Source organism: Carassius gibelio, chromosome A13 (genome assembly GCF_023724105.1).
Source record: "Carassius gibelio isolate Cgi1373 ecotype wild population from Czech Republic chromosome A13, carGib1.2-hapl.c, whole genome shotgun sequence".
In the NCBI taxonomy this organism is placed as follows: domain Eukaryota; kingdom Metazoa; phylum Chordata; class Actinopteri; order Cypriniformes; family Cyprinidae; genus Carassius; species Carassius gibelio.
In genome coordinates this window covers 22,867,531-22,894,512 of record NC_068383.1, presented here as the reverse complement: position 1 = coordinate 22,894,512, position 26,982 = coordinate 22,867,531, and the positions used below count along the sequence as shown (strand labels likewise).

General features: G+C 39.7%; 1 protein-coding gene across 1 annotated transcript in view; it reads right to left on the bottom strand.

Moving 5' to 3' along the window:
• Positions 1-26,767, bottom strand: part of LOC128026674 (calcium uniporter protein, mitochondrial-like) — a 63,374-nt gene extending 36,607 nt beyond the window's left edge. The window contains exon 1 of the mRNA XM_052613928.1: positions 26,554-26,767. Within this exon, the coding sequence (XP_052469888.1) occupies positions 26,554-26,673 (120 nt within the window). The 5' untranslated portion in view covers positions 26,674-26,767. The remainder of the gene's footprint in view (positions 1-26,553) is intronic.
• Between the last annotated feature and the right edge of the window lie 215 nt (positions 26,768-26,982).

Here is a 26,982-nt window from a genome sequence, read left to right as displayed (position 1 = left end):
TGTATTTTGCATTGTGGTAATATGTGCTAATGTGCTTAATAGTAAAATACCGAGCATTCACAAGACTGCACTGAAACATTCACCCCAAAACCATCATACAATCTGAAATGTGTACTGTTACACCCCTACCAAAAACAGCACTGAAACTCACCATCCTCTTTTCATTTTACATTTCATATAGCAGCTGTTCCCTATGCAATTATGGACAGTTACACACTTTACAAATTAATTATGCAAAAGCTCAGTACTGTAGACAGCTGCAGGTGTGTATGTCGCATCAAAGAGGCAGAAAGCAGCAGGGAACAGTGTGTGGATGTGATGGAATACGTAGGTGAGGTTTAGCACAGGTTGAGCAGGGTCAAGGACTTAAGTGTCTGCAAAGCTCTTATCTTAAGTTAATACATGCACCAAAACACACAGATCTCACTCTTGACTTCTGCAGTGTATTTGTACATCTCCCAAGAGTGATAGATAAAAGATGTCATGTCCATCACCTCTGGAACGAGAAGAAAGTAATAACAGGCCAGCATATGCAAAGCCAGAGATGAGATTTCACGTTGTGTCTCCAGTGTTTAAACGTGAAGCAGTGACAGGACAGACAATGCAAGTAACTAAATCATTCTGTCAAAGTGACAGTCTCAGGCGTGAGTGAAACTCTCGGCCATTCATCCATGAGAAGGCATAGCCCTGCCCTGTGTAGGCGGTGAGGATATCTTTCCTTCAAATAGTCTCATCAAAACCTATTATTTCAGTGATATCCACTTATTTTCCATCCAATTCCTCCAATCACACTTGGAGTCCATTTACTGGCCATCTGATGCATACTGCACACAAAAAAGACTCTTGCAGTCTGATAAACTCTAACTTGATGGGTTGGCTTTGTGTAACTTCCAGGAATGCAGAGTTTTCTGGGGGGGTTAACGGACTACTTAACAGCCAATATGCTGGTAATACGCATATATTGAATTAACCCTCCAACATACTGCTGACCAACAACTGTGAATTATGGCAAAAACAAAGATTATCTGTCAGACTGCAGATATTAAAGGGGCATTAGAAGAATTTCTGAAAAATGAAAGCTGCAAGTCCTACTGATGACTCAACGGTTTTATTTTCTATGAAAGGTAATTGAGCATGTATATATAGTGAATCTACTGTGTCAGGCATTCAGATGAAGGAAGAAGTCTGCTGGAAAGCCAGTGTTGTACTCCGCTGTGAAACTTCAATAAACCCAGTTAACAGGCAGCAATAGTTTATGATGACCTGAGGTTGACAGTGCATGCTTGATGTGATTTATTAATTGTACCTTGTGGATATTCAACAAAATTAAAAAGAACAGCGGTCTTTAGAGGTTTAGATGTTGCACTTTCGTATAACAAAAAGACTAAACTTTTTAGACAGCAGTTCTTCCTCTTCAAGTGTTAAAAGGGGTCATATGATGTGATTGCTAGTTTTCCTTTCTCCTTGGAGTGTTACAAGCTATTGGTGCATAAAGAAGATCTGTATAGTTGCAAACCCAAAGAAAGATTCTTTATAAAAGTTAAGACTCGTACACGCCACCCTAAAACGCCTCTTTTAAACACGCCCCCACATGTCTGTGTCATGATGTGGGAGGATTTGCATAACGCCGCCCAAATGTTCACACAAAGAAAGAAGGCGTAACTTTGCTACCAGCGAAAGGTCATGGGGACACAGTTTTGTTGTGAAAGCGAAAAAACTTTGTTTGGCCTTCCAAAATAGCACACAAATAGAAATCAGTGGTTAAGTTGTATTTACAACACTTTTCCAGAACAGTTCAAACTAAATATTCAGATGTGTGCAGCACATTTTATGGAGGACTGTTTTCTGATCTTGGAAGAGCAGATTACAGTGCCGGCTGTTCTGACTCACAGTCTGTAAGTACCTTTACACATTTAAAGGATTTGCCACTGATGATTAAAAGTGAGATTTGATCACTGTAGAGTAGCGGTTCTCAATTCCAGTCCTCGCGCCCCTGCTCTGCACATTTTGTATGTTTCTCTTATGGCTTCAGACGTTTTTTCTATTCAAACATTATTGGTCTGCAAAGTGGACCTCACAGGATATTCCAAGATGATTTCAGCTCGAAGCGAATGTATTTGTCCCATTCAAAGTGCATTGAAGTGTGCGAGACGTGAATTAAAATTTTATTTATTTACAGAGGAATACTGTATGATGTCACTTTTGTTTGCAGCGCAAATCCATGAATGAATGTTCCAAAGTGAGGTAAACCAATTTCCCCTGCTCGGGAATATGTCAATGGGAACACAGTTCATGCACGGAGCTCACTTCTAACGAGCTGATTATCTGAATCAGGTGTGTTAACAGAGAGACATGCCAAAATATGCAGAGCTGGGGGGAGCGAGGACTTGAATTATGAACCGATAGTGTAGAATAGTTCTTGTTGTTTTTCATTTCTTCCGATCAAAAATGCAGACATGGTTTTATGTTTACGTGGTGCAATGCAATGTGTAAAAACGCAGTACAAGTCATTATAATCAGTAATTATGTCCCTACTGGATGCAACAAATTTGTAATGGGCTTTATTGTTTTTGTCTTGCTGCAGTTATGACTGGGACACGCAGCACAGTATGGTAAGGGGCATAACATTTCCATCACACGCTTGAGGCATTCGGCCAATCACAACGCACTGGATAGCTGGCCAATCAGAGCACACCTCACTTTTCAGACCGATGTGCTTTGTAAAAAAAAAACAATGCGTTTCAGAAAGGTGGAGCATAGAGGAGAAACAATAATGTACATTATGTGGAAAATAATGTGTTTTTTTTAATCTTAAACTGCATTAACTAATTTCATTACAGCAAATACATAAACGAATGTTCTTTTTATCAACATCATAGGACCCCTTTAAGACAGATATTTTCACACAATATCACCACAGCTCACATCACAGTTATGAAGTTATCTTACTGCGAAGGGCTAAAATATCAGCAAGCTCAACATCAAGCGTCATGGTCACTGGCTTTTAAATTGTGCCCTGTAGTGTGCTGTCATCTTGGCTCTCCTGCCATACAAACCATTCAACTGTCTGGTTTTCTTTTATCAGTACAATAACAGCCACTTTCTGGACATTTCATCTCTTGAGCTCCGTAGACAGTGTCCGTGACCAAGGGCTGACAGATTGAAAAAATGTAGGAGAACAATTAGGGGGGGTTAAAACTAATTTTTTTTTTCTTTTTTTATCCAGTATCTGTTTTAAACCATTGGGCATGAAGGGGTTGGGGGGTGGCAGGAGTTGGATCGTTCACGGTTATGTAAGATCTTTCAGTCCAGAATAGAGCTCTTTCATCACTGTAGGAAACTTAAACTACAAGGAAGTCACAGTTTAATGTGACAAAACAAAGTTGCAACTATTGCATAAAAAACTTGTTACTTACTGATTTGCAGGCTAATTTATTAGAAATAAACTCACCATGATTTGACAAGAACCTAGCAATGAGACATTTCAAAGTCCTCAATACACTAAACTGAGATTAAAAACTTTGCATGTGTGCCATTTACATCTGAACTGAAAAAAAAAGAGGAAACTTATTTTGTCATGTTTTGGGCTGTAGCTTTATATATATATATATATATATATATATAAATTCCTGGTGGCCAACAAACAAATAAATTAACAAAAACATTCAGACCAATAGTCGTAATACTTTCTCGTCATGGTTTTAGAGAACAAATTCTCGTAATGAGATTCCCTATGAGGTGAGTTTCTGCTCTCATTCAGAGATCAGTACCAGACATAAGACGTGACCTGACATACAGACACGAACAAGTGGTAATGAGGCCCCCCGTGATACACAAGACCAGAGCACAGCGGTTCTAAATACAGACACATGGCAGAAACAGGACTGAGAGGTAAATAAAGTCATGCAAGCAAACTAAACACCCTGTAAGGCTCACAGGCCCAGAGCACATGACACAGGAGACATCCCGGCATGAAAGAGCTGCACTTCGCATTAGTTGTACTTAGTATAGCAATGTGTGAACAGGCCTCAGTATCCGAGACATCCTCTCAACTCTTAACTATGTCCTATGTGGCAATTTTCACAAAAATGTCAACCACAGCATAAAAAAAAAAAAAATCTAACATTTTAGCAAAACCTTTCAATTGTATTTCACTGGAATTAAAATAGTTATCTACATAATTATTATTATTATTATTATTATTATTATTATCAAATTTATAATGTTGTCCTAAAGATTTGGTCAGTACAAATGATAATCCTAGTAGAGCTGATTCTTTGAAAGGTGAAAATAAACCCATTTCTGTGTTACTAAATTGAGCATTTCTTGTAACAACAGGCATAGATTAATTATAAATGCCTATTATAAACTAGTGAATAAGAATGACTCAATGCAAACTTAAAATGTTCTGAAATGTCATTTGAATGACATGTAGAATGTGACATGCACAGAAGAACAGAAATCTAGAGAACCTAGGGTTTAGGTTCATTTTTAGTAAAAGTATTCTTGTTACTGCATGTTAAACTTCAAGCCCAACAGACATCTGTCAATACTGTGAGTAGTTCATTTCATTATTTTATGTCCATATTGCAAAGACATTGATGAATACGTTTCTACTAAATTGTGACCATACTAAGTTGAGCATGCTACTTCTGCTTTGCTGCACTGCACTTAGTGGGTAGTGTGAAATCTCTAACCCTTAATGTGGGAACGGAAATGAATGTGTATTGCTTAAATCATTGGTCTCAAACTCAATTTCTGGAGGGCCACAGCTCTGCACAGTTTTGCTCCAACCCTAATCAAACACACCTGATCCAGCTAATCAAGGTCTTCAGATTACTAGAAACTTCCAAGCATGTGTGATTTGGAGCTGGTTGAAGCTAAACTCGGCAGAGCTGTGGCCCTCCAGGAATTGAACCAGGCTTTAGTTCAACTTGCCATTAAAAGATTTTTGATTGGATTTTTCTGATGTCCTGTCTCTTTCTGCGGGTGTTTAATCTGATTATAGACACAATTGATCAAAACACAGGTAATTAGTAATTTTACTGCAAAGATACTGCAAATATCAGGTCCAAATGGTCCATCATATGGCGTGTGTGTGTGTGTGTGTGGAAAAAAGACTCTCACATCCAAAGCGATCTTACTGCAGAAAGTTGCTGGAGTGCAAAAAAACAAACAAACAAACAAAAAAAAATCAATGCCTGCTGCCTTCTGTATCAGTGTAAATGAGGGATAAAAGCAGCATTCACAGCTTGAGTGTAAATGTAATAATAAGAGGGGTTCATTGGACAGGTACGTTGTGTTGGTATGATTAGAGGCCCTGTATCTCACCCCTTCCTTGTATTGGCAGTGGTTTCTATGATAAGCACCACTATTACTTTAGGACATACTGTGTAAGTGATGTGAACAACCCTATAACCTAACTGCAAACTTTGGTGTGGAAATGTCCTGAATTGTTTGTGGCTTGTTTCTAAAGGGGAATTCACATTAAAAGGCATTTCAATTACTAGAGGTCAACGAGTCAAATTTGTTGCATAGGAAATTATAATTCACACGGCTCGAATTACTTCTAGTTGTCACTTCTAATCACAGCCAATGTGAATTCCCCAAATAATCAGTGTTTCCTAACCTTTCTCTGTTTGCGGACCAACTCTGGCACTTGAAATAAATTTCCTGCAGAGCTTATACCTTGTTCCAGGCAACCCGTAACCGGTGTTTTCCAACCTTCTACCCTTCTTCCCGTGAAGTGCACCAGAACGACAGTTAAACCCGTGACTTCCCACCTGTGAACTCATACTAGATCGATGTACTCCCAGTTCTGAGCTCTGACATCACATAGCCCGCGAAACAACAATGGCAGCCCCTACGGATGCAGTGTTTATGCAAGTGGTACACGGTAGAAATAGAATTTAGGACAATATAACATTGCAATAACATTAATAATCTAGCTACAATTCCTTGCTTTCAGGTAGTTTGGCGTGTCTTGCATGTAACCCTAAGAAAATTGTGAGTCGTGGTTTGAAGTCGTGACTAACGGGCTCAAAAACCTGCCTGGGACACAGCATTAGCTCCAACCCTAATCAAACACACCCGAATAAGTGAATCAAGATGTTTAGCATCACTGTAAAGCTACAGGCAGGTGAGTTTGATCAGATTTGGAGCAATATTCTGCATGAAAGTGTATCTTAAGGGCCAGAATTTCCCTACTAATGACCTGACTAGTTAAATCTTGTGTGTTTTAATTAGGAAGAGTTAAAAAAATATGTACTGATGGTGTGCCAGGAAAGGGGTTGGGAGACAATGCCGTAAGTGTTTGGACATAGTCCTGGTGCGTGACAAAATGGATGAAATGTCTAAAAGAACAGGCCTGAGCCATCATCCTGGACAATCTGACACAAGGGCCAGTAAGCAAACCCCTAACAGACGCTCACTTCCCACTAACTCTTCCAACCATTTGGTCCTCCTTTGAGACCACACTGATCAAGAAGTCGTCTGTTGTGGAGCCAGCAGCAGCATGGGTTTGTCAAAGGGTGCACAGCAAGTGCTTGTGATTGTTCTTCTCAAAAACTAATATGGACTCTATAAGGGACAGGGGCTTAGACTCTGTATCCCATAACCCACAGAGAACATGATTTTTTGATGCCACAAACACACATGCTTATGAGCATTTAGCATGGTCTTACTACTCACTGAGTGACCCAAAGGGACATAAAGGAGAGTTTAAGGAGAGCAGGGAAATAGGTTACATCGAGTGGATCGAGATGAGGTGCTGTCTGGTATGAATCAGGCTCTTTCACAATGCATTCCATGAAAGTGTGTTAACACGTGAGGGAGGATTTGAGGAGGGCAGCTCAGTAAAGAGCAGAAATATTGTGGCAGGAGTTGTGAGGGGAAGACATGAGCTCTCGTACTGATTTGAAAATGAAAGAAACACACAGGAGCAAGTAATCAGACACGGCAGGCTGTGGCTCTATGAGAATGTGCAGCAGCTGACATGCGTAACATAGACATTCAATTCCTCTATTCTGCCAAGGACAATACTGGGTAACTGAGGCAACCAACAAACCTTTGTCAGAGTAGATGCCATATTTAATTTTAGCACTTCAGTACACACAGCCATAGCCTTGTTTTTAATTTGCATCAATGTCACATGGTTGTGTAGCTGCATATTTATCTTTATACAAATTGTGTGTTAACTGAAAACACAGAATTTCCAGAAAATGTCCACATTGTGATGCACAAAAAACTTGGAGCTCAAGTCCAACCGCAATCTGAATCTGGTAATCAAAGTCTTTGAGAAAACTTGACTGATTTGTATTACAGACACTAAATTCTGCAGGATGGTGGCCCTCCAGGAGCAAGTTTAGAAGACAGCACAACATACTCGCATAAGCCCCTTTCACACTGCCATTCCGGCAAATACAGGGGTAAAGTGTTCCTGTAATTGTTCCCTGGTCGCTAGATTTGGCACTTTCACACTCCCAGTGATGACCCGGTATATGTGCGTGCTTTCACACACAACCCCTGAAGATCCCGTAACGACATGTGACATCAGCGCGTGACGTGTAATGTACGAGTCGACAAAGCTTGGCACGTTATACTTTAACTGAAGCAAGCAAATGATCTCTGCGTCAGCGCGGAAAGTGAGGAACTAACTGGTCTCTGCTTCATTACAGTTTGCACATATGTTTTCGTCGTGAATGTTGATCTTCCTTCAAAACAGCCGGTAAAAGAGTCGCGCGATAACGCGCGTCATTACTTCGATACAGAATTAGATCTGGCTTTTGTTCACACAGCGCTCGTTCCGGATCGATTACCGCAATGTTACTATGTCCCCGACCCAGGTTCGATTCGGTAATCAATTCCGGGATGTGGTTGCTTTCACACAGAAGACGACCAGGCAATGTTATGGGAATATTGCGGGTCCGACGTGCAGTGTGAAAGGGGCTATAGGCTGTGCTTTTATCCCAGACAACTGAGGGGTAATCTGGTGCAATAAGGTCCAATGTGGGACAGACTGCCAAAACCTCAAGAAACTGAGAATCACCTACTTCTAAACAAGAACGGTCTCTCCAACCAGCATGCAAAACCACACTTGGTTTGTTTTTATATGCCATTTAAAAGAGTTTTATAAGAAACACTTTATTCCACACTATAAGACATGCCTGAAAAGTCAAATACAAATGAGCAGTTGTAGTAGCTTTATTTCCAGGTGGACTGGTGCACCCCAATTGCCGTAAAATATGCAGAAGCCAGCCAATAATATGGATGCACTATCAATCCATAGATGTACAGTCCAAGGTAATCTATATACTACAATATCTGAAAAACAGCATAAATAAAGTATCCTGAAAGAGTGATAAAGATATATAGATGCAGAGTTCAATAGCCCCAGCCAATAGTAAAGAAACCAACATACCCACTCAGTAAAGTGAGGAAGGTAATCTATTAAACTGCCCATGAATTTTCATTCATAATGGAAAACCTGCAAAGAATAGCCCTAAACAGAGAGTAAAGAAATGCCCATTCTACCCATTCTAATAATTGTAGCAGAATGATATAAAAACCAGATTGATATTCATATTTACAGCTGTTGTTCGCACTACAATTCTCTGGAAGGGGGGAAATAGGCACATGCTGTGGAGCTATACTGTCACAAAAAGATAAACCAGCGAGAGCCCTGTAAACCTGAGAGGTCCTTACAATGTCAAACGATTACAAGGGACTTTATAATGCTTGAAAAGTACGCCTCCGCAGCTCCACTCATTGTAACAAATCACCTTTCACTCTCTTTCGTCCACTCTCTCCTGGCCTTTTTCTTGATCTACGTTTTCGTGAGATTTTAAGTATGCTCATTTGCTGGGACAATCAAGAAAAAAAAATGATTTTTAGGTTGCCATGAAGTCTTGCTCTCTCCCCAACTTTTGCACATTTATGAAACAGGTCACATGGAAAGGAACTCACAGTGATTATCAGGAGCACATGCACATCTATTAGCAGATCTTTCTCAAGGCTCAAGTTGTTCCCCCACAAGAACATATCCTGGTGTTAGCTGCTTCTGTCCAATCAAAGATGATTAAGGAAAGCAGCTGATTTTATTTATTTTTTTCTTGTCGTATTTGGATAACCCTGTGGAGTGCGGCCAATTCATTTCACATAACAAATCAGGAGCCAAATTGCAGGAGCCAAAATCTTAAATTCTGAATTTACTTGAACCTAAATTTGTCCGTTTGTGTACGCAACAACCTATACTCATGGACAACATTAGGAGTGTGAATCGAGTGTGGTCGATTGGTTGTGGTTTCCAGCCAAGGAGAGGTCTTTTAATGACACCTACCACCTTCGTTAGAGTCCGTAATTAGTCCTTCGCTGCAGAGAGCTGTGATTATATTACTGGTCACTGGATAGTACTTACCACTCTTAGCCATCACAGAGAAGCCATCCCACACTCTTACTTAAGACTTACCCACACTGCACTAAGCTCAGACATAATGTTATACAATCAACATTATGAAACAACTGTCTTCAACAAACATGTATTCTAAGTTGCAACAAAACATCTGTTTTTACCTAGCAGCTCTTGACTCCTTTACATGCTTGAAAAGTATTATTGATTACAGATGTCATTTTCTTTCCCTAGGAGTGGATTCATTCATTTTGAGCAAATTTACAAAATATAAAAAAACATCTGTATGGAAGAATGTTTCGCAAAGTCTTTTTGAAGAGCACTTAATGCACACTATAGGTCTTTTTATAGAGCAAGATTCAGTGAACCACAGTGCTGTGTAGATGCAAAGTTACACAATCAAATCACTCTGAAAAGAAATTTGATATGGGCTTAGTGAGTCAATACAAGACCACATTAGTCTGGGACTGACACTACAGCTGCATGTTAGAGTTCACCTAGACAACAACGGAGTTTAAAACCTGAAAGGCTGACTGCCAATGCTCTTAACGTAAAGTGTTCGTGCCAACCAGATGGCTGTAATATTTCACATAAATGAAGGAAGTGTGTCAGAGTGGGTGCATTTCAGCAAGCTGAATTAGAACTTCGTCGAGAAAAAAAACACTCCGTTTCCACAGCAACTCCATGGTGACTGGGAAAAGTGTGAGGTCATATGCTCTGTCAATGCAGTCTCTACAGTCCTTGCCCGTCTGAAAGCAGCTTGCCCTGAATGTTCATGCTTTCTTTCAAGCTGCGCGTGGAACCCTTCAGTCTAGATTTACATGTCTTTGTGGAGTTGCCGCCGGCTCACGCGCTGCAGCAATTTGCCAATGAAACAAATCTTTTGTGTTTGTGTCTGTTGTCGGTGCAAGAAAAATGGAAATCCTTTCAAACCACACAGTCTCTTACCTTTTAAGTCTATCTCCCTACTGTGTACTGGGTAATAAGAGGGAATCCTCGAGGATACCCAGGTGAACCGGAGATTCAGGCAATGGGGGATTCTGTCAGAACAACTGATCTCGGCCATAGATTAAGTCTGTTGTTTTTTCGTTTTACTCTGACCTTCATTTTTCTTTTGTCCTTCTTTTAGAATGAAAAAAAAAATTACCAATCAAGATCGCAGAGCTTTCGAGGAAAATCCATTTGTCAGTGAAGCACATGAAACGTGATACACTTTGAGGATATGGAAGACTGGCGAAGAGTGGCCCATTGCAACCCTTGTGAACTACAGAATACCTCGATAACATTTAGCCTCCGCCTTAGACGTCACACCCATGGACCGTTGGCTGAACATCTGATGCATATGGCAAACACTTTGGGAGTTTCAAAATCATCATCGGATTGGATGTATTATACAGGATTTTCAGGACACTTGCGTGTCGCTTTCTTTAACATTTCATCTGGTAACAAACATGCCGTGATGCCAAACCCCCTCTTTTTTGTAGAAACGAATTGTGTTTACAACTGTGATGAGCGCTTATCAGGATCAACTAAGTGCTGGATTTTTAAAAGTATTTATAATATAGTTAAAGCTGCATAGAACCTTTAAAATATGTCCAAGAGTTTTACACACGGTCGGTTATTGTGGGGACATATCCACACACCTAAACGTGATGCGGCACAAACTGAAATGTGATTGGTTGCTTCAACTGTCAGTCATATGGCCTCTTCTGCCGTCAATTTGAAGGTCTGGCTAGGTGAGACTACATATAATTTGACTACACTTTAAAACTGTCCGGGTTCTTCTTTTTCTTTTTTACCAGGCCACTGGGTTAAGCCTTTTGGGTTATTTTCAGTGTTTGCTAGTTTTGTGTAACCCACTGCTGGGTTAAGATTCACTGTCAGTAGAAATTAAGTACTTCTTCACAAACTACCCAAACTGCTAGGTTATAGTAGCCTGCAGTTTTAAAAAACTGGATAATTTTCTCTCCTGTTCTATAAAAAAACCTAAAACATCTATCTGAGAAAATGGTGGTCTCTACCATTGTCTGCTCTACTACAAAAAAAGTAAGTTGTAGAAGTAAACCGACTTATTGGTTTAGCCACTGTGCCTTAGCCACCATGTAAAGTTCTACTGTGCTCCTCAGATGACCCACATCTTAGAACTCAACTTTTCTTTTTATTAAAATGTTCTAGATTTCCTCAGTTTCAGAATGCAGTTTGAAGTATGTTGTGACAGTCTGGTGGTTTATCAGTTGCCAAGGAAACTTGATGTGATGTTTACACCAGGGTGACCCTCACGCAGTCTGTTCGGCCTGCTAAACCCCCCTGAGAGGGCCAATAATGAGTGTGTCAGGGTTTTCCTTGGAGCTTTCTTTGTCTTATTTCCCTTGCACACAGAGAATCACGCACTGCAAATTTTGTTTTGTGTGAACTAGTCTGCATTTTTAGTAGTCAACAACATTAGTCCGTTGTTCTGCCACTGAATGACATGTAAACCACAAGTGAAGTTACACAACTGACAACCAGTCAAGATAACCCCAGAGCATTGACTAATGTAAAAACTAGTTGAGTAGTCCTAATGTGTGCATGTTTATGTGTTAGTATTTCTATTTCTATTTACAGGAGCTTAAGCACGCACTTTGACAGGGAAATTAACCTTGCATCATGACAAAGACATTCAAATTAGGGATGTGCTATGAAAAGTTCTTTACAGACCATTAGATACTTTAAAAGGTAAATACTATATGCCATGCCAAAATTACTCATGGTAAAATGGTCTAGTAGATTAAAAAGAATAAGCATGCAAAAGGAAAAGTGTTTATTCACCCATCAGTGGTAGTAGGAAAGCCTGTACCAATTTTACAGCACATAGCTGGAACAGGGCAAAATCCCTCATCAAACAAGCCATTTTCCCACAGGACTCATTTGACGAAAAACACACACAATCGTGTCTTAACCCCTTGGTAGCCAAGGGAATAAACAACTTAACCTCACTTGTAATTACAATACCTAATTTGCTTTCCAGTTATGGTACACTGTTCGGGTAACGTGGGGCTTTAACAACTTAATGCATCACCAGACAAATCAATTATTTTATGTGCAGGTGAAAATAGTCTGCATGCCAATAATGAACCAGGATAACACAGTCATGCCCTGAATTTCCAACTATCCACTGGGGAGGGGTGCTATGACAGAGTACAAATGTTTCATTTTTTTTTTTTTTTTTCTGTTATTTTATATTGCAGTATGTCTGCACACAAGAGATGATGGCATAAGAAAGAATGAAGTGGGAAGTGACCCAAACATGACAAGACAAGTTTAGTTGTTTACAGCTAGCTAGCATTAACATATACAATTTAAATGATGCAAGGTCACACGTGTCCATTAAAATAATGGCTTTGAATGTGGAAAATAGATAATTTTGTCATATTGTTGAAGTGTTGCTTAATGGCAATTCATCTCAAGTTCATCTTGTTTTGAGTAAAACCTAGAGAGAGACAAACTGACAATTAACAGACAATTTGTTAACAAGTCTTTCTTTTTTGATGCATTTAATTAAATATGCATATAAGCCAGAATCAAGTTCATTAATTGAAATCTAAAGCTGGGAATTCACTACATGATTTTCCGCCGATTTACAGTCTGGAGAAGTTGAGGCTAGTCTGCTTTAATTTAAGCTGACAGATTTAACAGAAATCGTGTAGTGTATGATGGTCACATACACCAATTTTTTAGCTTCAGATTTTGATTCAATCCACCTGGAAAACATCAAACATGTTTGATATTTTCAGATAATTTTAGAATGCATATGGTTTTCATTTGTCACGCGTGTCCTAGCAACAAGGCTAACCTTTCAGCATGAGTTTGTTGCGATCGGAATGACTTTATAGTCTGGTAGTGTATGATCCTCAGTCATGGAGTGTATGATGTCCAGTTCTTCCCTTGTGACGGTTCACAAAGTCGTTAAATGTATGATGCCTAACACTTTAAAATCTCTTTATTTTTTAAAGGTTCTTCATTCATGAAACACAAGCAGAACAAATATGCAAACTATTCGTAAATCCCATTTTTTCTTAAGAATGGTATCATGAATGATTCACAGTGCTGAACATTTCTTCAGTGTGGTTTAATGCAGCATTTCGTTACGGATTCTGCAGTGGGAGACTGTCTCAACCTGACCCACAGGCACCTGCGCAACATAGGAACACGGACTGTATCCACTTAGGGGTACGATGTGGCTACAGAATAATGAAACAGTGGGAAGCTGAGTCATCTACATCAGGAGCACCATTACTCAGCACAGACACAGCGGCACATGCTGCCCTCGTTATCTCACAAACTTTGGTTCAACCCTGAGAGCTGCTTGCAGCACTTATTCTTATGAATGCTCATATAACATACAGCATAACGGAGAGCTTAGAATGATAGTAGTGAAATCCATGTGTACAGCAGAGCCCAGGGGACAATACTGACACTGCCTTCCTCCAGAACAATTAACCTTCGGGTACATGGACGTCATGAACAATCACTCTTCTGAAAAGACTCATACGATGGTAGAGCAGCTAACCCACATAGATCTGACAATTAGGAAATGTGGAAGATCTCTATCTTTCAAAACACTTTCAACCAAACACAGTGACCTTTCTTCTGTGGTGTCTTGGGACAGTGTCACATTGCTGTACATGGCAAACTCGTCTCTTGGATGCTGTGGATCCAGCACAGAGGATCCATGCTGAATTTCCCATGCTAGATACAAAGGATTAAAAGTGGTGGAGATAGAGTTGTGTGTGTGGTGGTGTAGTTAACTCCAGAAAAGCAGTGCTAACCCTGCTATGGGTTCAGTGATGCTAATCTCCTTTCAAAATTAAAAAGTGTGAAACACTGCAAACCAGTGTTAAAAGTGCAGGTTTAAAAGATGATAAACCAGCATTAAGCAGTGTGAAAATGAGGCAGCATATTGTGCTAAGAGCCATCCAACAGATGTTGAAACCGATCCGGTAGATTAATTTTGGACTCTCGCAAATTTGGCAGAGTTTCAACTGCGCTCAAATTATTATACCATGATGCATGCTGAGAAATTGTGACTAATGTATCACAACATGTATCATATCATGTGGTACTAGTGGGCGAAAAACCCAGCCTAATACTGATTTGCTTAAGGCAAGTTCCCACTACGTAACTCAAACAATTACATTTTGGTACAGGTTCTGCCTTTGATTTTGCCCTCCTATTCCTAGTCACTTGAAGCTCACCAAAATAAGAACAGGAGCACCAAGCGAAGATAAACTGAAACAGAATGAATTAGAAGGAAAGCTTTGGATCAGATCTAACTAAAGCAATGAGTCCCTTCAATTCTCAAATGATTACACAAAAAAAAAGCAACAAGCTTTGACTGATAATCGTGGGATGCCAGGATAAGTAGTCATGATTCTCAGCAGTAACTTCAAAAATGATGTGGATCAAAACTAGTCCACTACCAAGTTAACCCTTGAGCCTAACTCACTAAGCTAATGCACAAAGGCATATTAAAGCACATTTCTGAACAGTCCGAATCCACATGTTGTTGTCTAAGCTTTGGTTTTCCAATCTCACATCCCTAGAGGAGGCTAGTGTGTGAGGCTGCTTTGTTACAGTTAATAAAATCCAGCCCCAAAGCTTAACAGATCAGTTTGAAGGATGGCTTGCATTTGCACTCGTTGTGTTCACTGGGAAAAAACTGTCACCTTCCTCCAGAACAACCTCTCCACTCCCAAACATGTTTTGCTATTGTGTAATTATATCGATTTCCTGTTGTGATACAGAGTTTAAGTGGATGTAATCAAGCTTCATGGCTTCTGCCTCCCCTCCCATTCCCTTTTCCTTTTCGTTCAATGGGGGAGGAGGTCATGGTGCAGACAGCCCACTGAGAGATCCACGACAGGCCTGGCAGGACAAGAAAGTCAGATGGGAGCTTGCAGAGAATATCTGGGTCAAATACGCTCTCAACACACACTTTAAAGCACAAAAACACAGATAGAGATCACATAGCCAGTATGAAGTTGCAGAGAAGCCTGCAGTTTGGGTTACGTATTTGTCTATTGTATGCTGAAGAAATAGCCAGTCGGGGTAATCGACTAGAAACACAACATGGCAGCTGCTGAGCCGGTCAGAGCTGGGTTGTTTGTTTATGGCACTCTCCGAGAGCTCAACGGTAAATCTGGCAGAGCGCTGCTGTTGTGGTAACTCATTACAGTGTAAACACAGATTGCAGGTCGTCACGTGGACACCGGGCTTGTTTGTGAAATTTTAATTGCATTAATTAGCCAGTATAACATGTAAAGATTTCCCTTAACCCCACCGTTAATGATTCTTCAACTTTAAGCATGCAACCTTTGTCATTGTATTCTCAATTGACTAGAACAGGTTTGATGAACGTAACTAACACTTAAGTATTTAAAGCCGTTTGCATGCTACACTGAAGAGCAAAACTTTCAACTAGAAGAAAACTTCTCATTGTCATTCTACTGTAGTACTTCCTTTCTTCTTTCAGAATCACAAAAGGACAAATGTTGAAGAATGTACCAGCTACTCTTGTCCAATTTTCCAAAGCAATGTTTCTTGGGCACTTTCCCATTGAGAATGTTCAGCAGATTTCTATCTGGATACTTTAGATCGTCCTGGGCTCTGTTCCTCATCTGGTTGCCTGTTGACGACAACATTGCCCAAAGTTGCTCGGCAACATTGCTCATAAAAATCTGCCCCGTGTATCATCGTCTCCACAGTTCTGGACTGACATAAGGGTGAGTCAATGAAGACTGGATTAATTTTCTTTAAGATTTCTATGTGATGTAATATTTTGAATGCTATTCTGTTTCCTTCTGTCTGCCCTTTGTGTGCGTTACATTTATTGAAGATGATGTACATCAGGCCTAATAGATTAAAATACAAGGCAGAAGTATTTCACGCAACGTGAACTGTTGACATTGCAACAGATCCACCACAAAACCATCTAGCAAGGTCAATGCTTGTCACTTCTCCAATAATTTCCCCTCAATGGCCTCTGATAGTTTCACTTTAGATTTTTACTTTTTTAAATTCCAGGTCCAGCCTCTCTGACCGAAGCAGTCTGGGTCTCATTAACATTCCTCCACAAAGTGGTCTTTTGTGCAGAATGCTGTATACTGTATGTCCCCCTTAAATTTTATCTACAAAACATAAACATAAGCCTGCAAATGTCAATATTCTCAAACTGAAAAATATACAGTGTTAAGCAAAAAGAAAACTGACAACACGCTGACAGACAAGACAGACCAGGTTACTTCTGGTATGAAACAAAGTCTCAGCTTTCAAGTTTTGTCATATTTTTAAGAAATTCAAACAAGAAATAATGTTTTGTGGCTCTTTGATGTGTTGTGACAGATTGGTGTATTGCCTCAGTAAAGCGGCACGTGAACCGCTCGTCTTTTCATATTTACTTAAAGCAAAACATAAACACGAATGAACATCAGAAAGTATTTTATTTCAATCGTGGTAAGACTTCAATGCACACAACTTTTCAAGTTTAAGTCCACCAAACTTAATCCACCCTCCTATCTAATTTGTTTGTCGGACAAAATGACAGATAGCACGTTATGATTGGTCAAATCACCTGTCAATCAAGCTCTTTGCAAACAGTCAATTACTGGTCCACTGGTTACAATAAAAGAGTGTTTATCAATCCCATGCATAATGTGGCTGCATGCGTCAAATTCCCTGACAAAGTATTAATGCAAAGTACGTCTTCAGTGAATTTAAACAAGTGGGAAAAAAACTATTTGAGTCAAACTGTCATATGTATGTAAGGCTTCTATTGCTTTAGGTTTACTTCAATACTTTGATAAATTGATAATGCTGTTAGATATCTGCAACACTTAACAGTTATCTTTGTTCTACAGTTGGTACAGTATGTGCTCTATCGTTCTATAATTTGTTGCTTTGTTTTTCATTTTACCACTGATGTTTTACTTGAAAGTGACATAATCAAAGGCTGTATGCTATGTAATGTTCCCATTAATATTTTATTTTTAAAATTTAAGAATGCATATTAGATTTTTACAATGTCATCAACATGTCAACACTCAAACATCTTCATTACCAGTTTCACGCTTAAATTAATATAATTAATATTCAATTAACATCCATCCGACTGGAATCTTAGCTCGGGTGACCTTCGTCTAAAAGCCTAATGTACCAAGCTGATGCAGATCCTCAATAGACAGAGAGATTTGTTTTCCTGCCAAAAGTAATGACATTGTGGTACATCCAATATTCATAGACCAATCATATGATCAGGCTTTGTAACAGTGTCAAAATCTAGGGGAAACATCAGAGCAGAGGGGTAACCAACCGCTTCCTCATCCATCATCATATTATTCTCACCAGCCTCCATTACTGCCTGCATTAAGGATGACTTTCACCTATGAGCAATGGGAAAGCACAGCGAGCTGCCCAATAGAAATGAATAGGTCGAGCTTTCATGTGAGGGCACTTTTCTGTAGCTGCTCTAATAACCTTCAATTTTGTCACCAATAATTAAATACTACCTTGTCCTCTCCACACTTAAGCTTCGGCTAATTTTAACGTACTTAAACTGATTAAGTACAAAAGGAACTGAAGATGGCTGTAAGACACAATGTTGCATATGGGGGTAAGTGAAAAGGTCTTTCTTTTAAATGCAGACTGGATTTATATTTGCCACAAATTTAAAAGGAATCAATGGCTCCATATCAAAACCTAGTAAACTGCCTACAAAGCATTTTAGGCACAATGGGGATTCAAAGTCTTCATCAAATTTTAGCCATATTCTAAGACAACATTTTTTAAATCTAAAAATTCACTGTTTGAAAAGAAAAAAATAACAATCTCATAATACTTTTATTAATTCAATGCCAAAGAATATTCATAATCCAATTACAACTAACTTCTTCTGGCTAAATGTCATGTGTATTAAAGCACTGTGCTGTTAGCTTAGCAACATGTAAATGGAAAATTGTACTGATATCAGAAGTCCAAAGAATGGAATTGGTAAGATGAACACTGTTGCTGTCTATTTAAGGAAATGGCTCACATTTGACACAGTCACTGAAATCAACCTAAAACTTGTCTATAGCCGCTTCCTAAATCACATACTGTCTATTAAGTACTACATTTTAGGAAAAAATGTAGCAACCGTTAAAAAGTATTTTCTATGTAGGATGAATGTGTGTGGTATGAATGAAATCCGGATGTACAGGTGCTGGTCAAATAATTAGAATATCATTAAAAAGTTGATTTATTTCGCTAATTCCATTCAAAAAGTGAAACTTATATTCATTCATTACACATAGACTGATATATTTCAAATGTTTATTTCTTTTAATTTTGATGATTATAATTGACAACTAAGGAAAATCCCAAATTCCGTATCTCAGAAAATTAGAATATTACTTAAGACCAATACAAAGAAAGGATTTTTAGAAATCTTGGTCAACTGAAAAGTATGAACATGAAAAGTATGAGCATGTACAGCACTCGATACTTAGTTGGGGCTTCTTTTGCTTGAATTACTGCAGCAATGCGGTATGGCATGGAGTCGATCAGTCTTTGGCACTGCTCAGGTGTTATGAGAGCCCAGGTTGCTCTGATAGTGGCCTTCAATGCTCTTCTGCAGTCTTGAATCTGGCATATCACATTTTCCTCTTCACAACACCCCATAGATTTTCTATGGGGTTAAGGTCAGGCGAGTTTGCTGGCCAATTAAGAGCAGGGATACCATGGTCCTTAAACCAGGTACTGGTAGCTTTGGCACTGTGTGCAGGTGCCAAGTCCTGTTGGAAAATGAAATCTGCATCTCCATAAAGTTGGTCAGCAGCAGGAAGCATGAAGTGCTCTAAAATTTCCTGGTATTCCTGGTATCAACGGCTGCGTTGACCTTTGACCTCAGAAAACACAGTGGACCAAACACCAGCAGATGACATGACACCACAAACCATCACTGACTGTGGAAACTTTACACTGGACCTCAAGCAACGTGGATTGTGTGCCTCTCCTCTCTTCCTCCAGACTCTTGGACCCTGATTGCAGAAAGGAAATGCTAAATTTACTTTCATCAGAGAACATAACTTTGGAACACTCAGCAGCAGTCCAGTCCTTTTTGGCTTTAGCCAAGGCGAGACGCTTCTGACGTGGTCTGTTGGCTTGACAAAAGGAATGCGACAGCTGAAACCCATGTCTTGCATACGTCTGTGTGTAGTGGTTCTTGAAGCACTGACTCCAGCTGCAGTCCACTCTTTGTGAATCTCCCCCACATTTTTGAATTGGTTTTGTTTCACAATCCTCTCCAGGGTGCGGTTATCCCTATTGCTTGTACACTTTTTCCAGCACATCTTTTTCTTCCCTTTACCTCTCTATTAATGTGCTTGGACACAGAGCTCTGTGAACAGCTAGCCTCTTTTGCAATGACCTTGTGTGTCTTGCCCTCCTTGTGCAAGGTTTCAATGGTCGTCTTTTGGACTACTGTCAAGTCAGCAGTCTTCCCCATGATTGTGTAGCCTACAGAACTAGACTGAGAGACCATTTAAAGGCCTTTGCAGGTAGGGTTGGGTACCAAAAGCCGGTACCTATTGAAGCGGTATGCACTGAACCGAATAAGAACGCAGATGTCTGTGCTTCATTTCATTGCCTCTTAAATGCCTGAGAAATCAATTTAAATATTGTTCCTGGTTCTCAGAAATGTACACAAGAAGTATGGGCGTCGCTAGTTGTTTTTTTTAGTGGTGTTATAGCATTTAGCCCCATAAACTGTAGTACATAAATTCACGATCGCCTCAGAGACAGTCCACTTAGATTTCATATGAAAACAGCATCAGCCTTAGAGTAAGGGAAGCTTGGGAAATGAGAGCATCCAAGGAGCGCGTGAATGCTATGGATTTATTTTACATTTTTTTAATGTTCTTTAATGCTATCCTTTTTAGGCTTTTATTTATTTATTTTTATAGAAGTATCGGTTCAGGCACCGTTTAGGCACAAGTACCATTTTAAAAGTATCGAAATGGCACCGGTATCGTATAAAACCCAATCGATACCCAACCCTATTTGCAGGTGTTTTAAGTTAATTAACTATTAAGAGTGTGGAGCCAGATGTCTTCAATATTGAACCTTTTCACAATATTCAAATTTTCTGAGATACTGAATTTGGGATTTTCCTTAGTTGTCAGTTATAATCATCAAAATTAAAAGAAATAAACATTTGAAATATATCAGTCTGTGTAATGAATAAATACAATATGGAAGTTTCACTTTCTGAATGGAATTATTTAAATAAATGAACTTTTTGATGATATTCTAATTATATGACCAGCACCTGTACTATCAGCCATAATGACAGTGTCATGTGACCTACAGCATCAGGTTTGTCAATTCACCACAATTCATTAATGCAAACTCCTCTTTCATGTCCTCGTGGGACAGTGAAGTGTCCACTGGACACACACTTCAAAATCTTTTACAGTACTTTTAATCTACGGTTTCATGATGAATCGTATAGATGTGGAAATTTTTCTCACTCCATTTACTGCTTTTTCCCTAGTAAATAGGCATATTTGGATGCACTGAATGAGATGCAGCTGATGCATCTGTTTATGGAAAGATCCACAGGAACACAATAAAGGGCTTACAAAGAGTTTACACCTACCCAAATGTACGCAATAGTAAGTCTATTACAAAACTGAATTTAAGGATTTAGCTTCACAATCGTACCATGTCATAATTACTGTAAGTGCATAATAATCAACACTAAACCAATGGATCATCTTTGTATTAGACATAAAGGAACAGCATTGCATAATTTTGAGCTTACTATCCAGCCCAGAGTTTGCCCTTCCTGACATTCCCCAGTGCTGAATAAATGACACGCTCTGTTGTTAAAACACAGAGACCTCCATTTAAAAGACTATTCATTATCCATCTTAAAATCCTAATCGGTCTAATCAGGATCCATAAATTGATTATGAAGCGTTGTTTGCTAAGGCAAGCATTCATATGACTATTCATGCTACCATAAATGTTAAAGAAGTGCAAAAAACCCACACGAAAGTAGATATTCTGAAGAATGTTCATTCATAGCATGGGGTACAAAACCCTCAGACCTTATTAACTTTTATGGTACAGAACAGAAAACTCAACGTCTTTTAAAATATCTTCTTTTGTGTTCCACATTCAAGACCTAGTCTCGCGTAGCCAGACCTTCAGACTGAATGACTAGAATTCACAGCAGCTTTCATTGGCCAAGGCCCAGCTATGAGGCCATCTGACCGACATGTCAAACAACCAAATCACAGTTTGCTTCATTTATAGTCACAATTTTTGAGGCATTGGAAATGTCCCCACAATAACAGACCGGTGTGTAAAACTATCAGACGTATTTTAGAGATTCTATGCCACGCACTTTAAATATTTCACATACTTTTGAAAATCTAGCATTTAGTTGATCCTGATAATACTCATCATCACACTTCTAAACACGATGTCTGTTTTCTTTCATGAGGGGGTTTGGTGCCACGATATCTTTGTTTCCAGGTGGAACGTTAAAGAAAGCGACACACACGTCTCGCGGAAATCCTGTAGATTCAACCGATCCGATGACGATTTTGACACTCCTGAAGTTTTTCCACTTTTGTGGAATGCACAAAATGCATCAGAAGTTTAGCCAACAGTCCATGAATGTGACGTCTGAGACTGAAACTAAACAAGACCAGAGTAACATGACCCTGAGTAAAATATCACAGAACCATCTTTTTGGGCAAATTATCCCAGCACGGTTAGGCTGGTTTGTCCATTCACAAAATTTTTAAATGTCGTCCCATTTATTTTGTCTGGCTTTGGTGAGATTGCTTCAGAGGGGATGAAAATGTAAAAATCTAATTGTTAATATGATCATGCAACTAAATACCATTTAACTTGTCATTTAACTTTTATTCTTGTCACAGCAGTGCTTTTCTTTATCAACAAAGGAGTGTTGTGTTTCAAAAGCAATCTTAAAACATGCATATATATATATATATATATATATATATATATATATATATAAACCAAGGTTTTTGATTGTCATAAGTGTGAAAGTTGGCAGGTTCAACTCAACACACCATTAAGATTAATAATAATAAGTTATTTTATTGTTTTATGTTTGCTGCTATGTCAATGGAAAAACAAATCTATGCTTATAGACTTGCTGGAGTCGCTTACTTATCAATATGACGTGATCACTGGTATGTGATCGTCTGTGTAAACACCACTAACAGACCTCACAAGTAATCAATCTGTGTTTTAAAAGGAGCATGAACACTGGCTACTATTACAAGAGAAGCCTGGGTAGTATGACTCCAGATGGCTGGAAAATAATGCTGCATGTTTCTTATAAAATCTCTAAGGTATGCAAAGGGACACACCACTCATACTTAATGAGACTCTGCAGCTGGTTCACTTTCTCTGCATGCTTGAGACTAAAAGAGTAAACTCAACAATTCACTGCCCGGATTGATGACCCTAAAGAATATATGACAGAAAGCCACTGGAGTGGACCACAGAGTTATCTACTTCTAGAAATATTATAAATATACTTTGTTCCTCAGCAGTCTCTATTTGTCCACATTCAGAAAGGAGACTGTTATTGAACAGATTCAATAGCAAGCCATTTAGAGTTAAGTGGATATCTCAGGGGTCTGGTTCAGAGTCAGTCTAAATATGTGAGACTGCGATTGGCATTTCAGCTACCGATCCAAAAGGATGCTGATTTGCCATGGCACTCTCCACTGCTTGTGTCTAGCTAAGGTTCAAAGTGTTTATCGACACTCAAAGTCTTATTTCCACTGAAGTGCATAGTCTTTAGGGAAAACATTTATGCTGAAGCAATTCGTTAAACACCTCACAGCAGGGCTTTGGATGTTTATGATGAAACGGTGCTTTGAGACTTGGTGTTCAACTAGCATGTGATGAACAGATGAAGGCAGCATGGCCTAGCTGTCAGAGACCTGTCACAGTGGTGTCTCAGCCTGACAGGTTTGTGCCAAGCACCGTAAGAGGCCACGCTTGCTTGGTACGGGGAACACTATAAATGCAAACAGACCCACAAACATTACTGCCCAGAGAGAAATGAATAGAAGACACACAAGATTCATGATCAAACAGGGACTGCTCAATCCATAGAAGGATGTGGGAGTCTGCTGGTGGGATTTTCTGCCAATCTAAGAGGTATGGTGGTGTAAACAACTTATAGATTTATTTGTATGCTGCAATCTCATCAAGAGCAAATACTACTTTAAAACCAGACATTACATTTTAAGTCACTTATAACTTATAAACCCATAAAATGATATTTTCTGAGGAGACCCTATGAGTGCTAGAATCAGATAGTATTCCAGTATTTGTCAAGGTACTATTCGATTACCAAATTAAAATATCACGATATTAAAGGTTTCCATATGAAATAAACACTAGTGACAGTAAAACATTAACTACTAATACTCCTAAAACACTTTTACCTTAGTGAATGATTTGCAAACTAATACATTTCAATGTTTGAATCACATAATCAGTTACATATTTATTTTTGCTTGGTAGCTGAAATGGTACAGCACTGCACTTCATGCAGAGCACTCTGAAACATGAGTCATGATCAACAGCTTGTAGCAAATGTGTACTATATCATGTTTATTTTCTGTTAATGCTATCGGTTTGGCTTAGGGTAGGGTTTTAATGCACGTTGTATGTTAAGACCTATAAAGCATTAAAGTGCCCCATTATGGATTTTTAAAAACCATTGGACCTTTCATGCAGCAGGTAACAAAGCTCTATGAAGTGAATTAAAACATCCTGCAAAGTTTTAAATCTGAAAGTGCATTGTGTATTAAGTTATTGTCTATCAAAAGAGAAAGGCGACTCTGAATCATTGAAATTGATGTCACCATGACGCTCACTTGTTAGTCTATTTGCGTTGGTCTGAATGAAAATGCTAATTCATTCTTTGCAACGAGGTGCCACTTTTGGAGCGGTAAAAACAGCGGTTTCCCGTTAATGCTGTACTCAAAGCAGCACTGCGCTCACAAACAATGCTTTATCAGGCATTACAAGCTCATGATGAAATAAAACTGAGACCAAACAAACCAATCACCAAAGATTAGCATCACGCAAAGGAGGGTTTGGAAAAATGAATCGTTGAGCAAATAATTTGAGAGTCCTTGCGCAAATAAGGTAAAAAAATAAACAAATAAATGTATATTATTAGACAATGAAAGCGTTTTTGACCTTGCATGCATGACAGTGGAGTAGGGGTACTCCCAAAACCAATTTTTTTACCTTTCATAACCCATAATAGGGGCACTTTAACATTCTAGCATCACTCACTGGACATGGACATAATATATGGACATGGAATATATTTATGGCTGTTCATCATACTTGCAAAATACGTTGACACAATGTTAACAGTATGTTACACATGGCATTTTAAATCATGGCGGACGAGGGCGTGTTCGAACTCTTCTGGCCAATCAGTGTCTACTTGCGTCACAGTTGGTACCAGTTGTGCTGGTTAGACCCTGCTCTGGAGTATGAGCTAGTTCTTGAAAAAGACAGTCCCAAACGGCCAAAAGTGGGAAGTTCCACAATTAGTTCTGGTACTATGAAAAGGTTCATGCGGTGCGAAAGGCCCTATTAAGTGTCGCAAAAAGTACAAGAAACAACGTAATATTTCAGCAGAAATGTTGCCACAAGGGCCTTTTTTCCAATGAGCCAGAGTTGAAAAATCTTTTTCTTTTTTGTCCAAAAACATATTAAGAAGTACAAAGTGTGTAAAGAATGTGCACACATAGATAGATAGCTAGATCGATAGATAATACTAATATCACTGTTCATAGAGGCTTATTTATTATGGTACTGTCCAAGGAATATAACTGCATAACCATTATGCTAACGTATTAAAAAAAGGCTATATTTTTATGCCAATGCCACAGTACTTTGTTGACAGGGAACTGCTCATCTTCCTCCTCTCATTTTTCTCAATTTGACTTTAAAGTCATGAAGACAGAAAAATCACAGTCTATGATGGTGTCTCAAGGACTGCCCTTATGATTTCTCTCCAGCTGACGACCATCCAAAACATGCTGGAGCACCATTGAGCAATGCGCACTGGAGTTTGCTCAAAGGAAAACCCACAGGCTTGCCGCTGGAAACGGGAAACACCCGCAGAAAGGAAGGGAGGGGTGTGCGTGAGTAAAGAGGAGGAGTGACATAATTTAACGAGCATGCATGAGAGGGAGCATCTACTCATTTTTACCCAGCAATGACTGTACTTAATACTAGCAGGACTGTACGCATTCTTGCGTTCCGTCAGCGCTGTTTTTTATTTGTTGTTCTGAGTACGCATGCGTCGGACATTGCGTTGCGCTTTTAAGACGGCGCGTCAAGTTAAGAACAGTTTAACTTTTAATAATGCGTCTTGAGAACGCAACGTCCGGTGTAAACGCAGGAGTCCTACCGCACTGACACTATATCTCGATTGCCAGTACAGACACACTACCGGACACTGCAGTGGATCAAACACACTCACACGGTCCGTCCAGTCCGGCAAAGCTTGAAAGAACACACTTTGCATGCTTGAAATCACTGAAGCGGTCCAATGCCACGTCATAAATCACGGAGAGCGCATGATGTGTCTCGGAGTTGCGAGGGCAGTCAGCGTTAAAGTTGAGACCACTGTTGCTTTCAAGGTTATCCTGGAACGGAACGCACGGAGCCCGTGCCAGACGAGCGCATCCGATCGCTCGGGTGTGATTCTGTGGCATGCATGAAAAATGCACATGTAGTGTGCATACATGAGTCAAGCCGTGACACTGGCTGTACATGAGTAAACGCCTTCGGTTAACCGGACGTCTTTTATAGCTAGACTGAAAGTGCACTGGTTAATGATGCAGCACTGCTGATCACTGTGCAATGCACGGAACACTCAATGCGGACAGAAACGTCCCGAAACACTTCCTTGCCGGGTTGTTTTCTCTAACCCGCACCAGAGAGAGGAACCCAGCCCACTCATCTCTCTCTTCACAACCCTCCCCTAGTCCAGCAGCAGCGGTAGCGGCACCCATGCTCGGTTGCTTTCCGTTCCGGGGACTCACCGTTCTCGTGCTCTGATGATGTCGCTGTGAGGAGACACCGAATGCGGGAAAAGCAGAAGAGGCTACGGCTCCGCTGCTCCGGGACAGGAGGAGGACCGATCTACACACTTTCGCAGCCATGTCTGGAGTGAAACCCGGCCGAGAGAACGCAAGTGCTGCGGGCGGGCGAACCGACTGAGACTGTTGGAGGAAAGGGAGGGGAGATAGGAAGGGCTGCTGGGCTGGGCGGGCTAATATTTCATACACACACACGCAACACTACACACAGACACGTAATGTATAGCCTACATAAATGTTTCAAAAGAAGGTTGCTGTAGTTCCGCGTTCGAAGCGAAAGCTCATGTATTTCTAACGGGTGAAACTCTGACACAATGTTTTACGGTTATGTCTCATAACACACTCTGACTCTGCATAAGGAAGTCGCTCGTA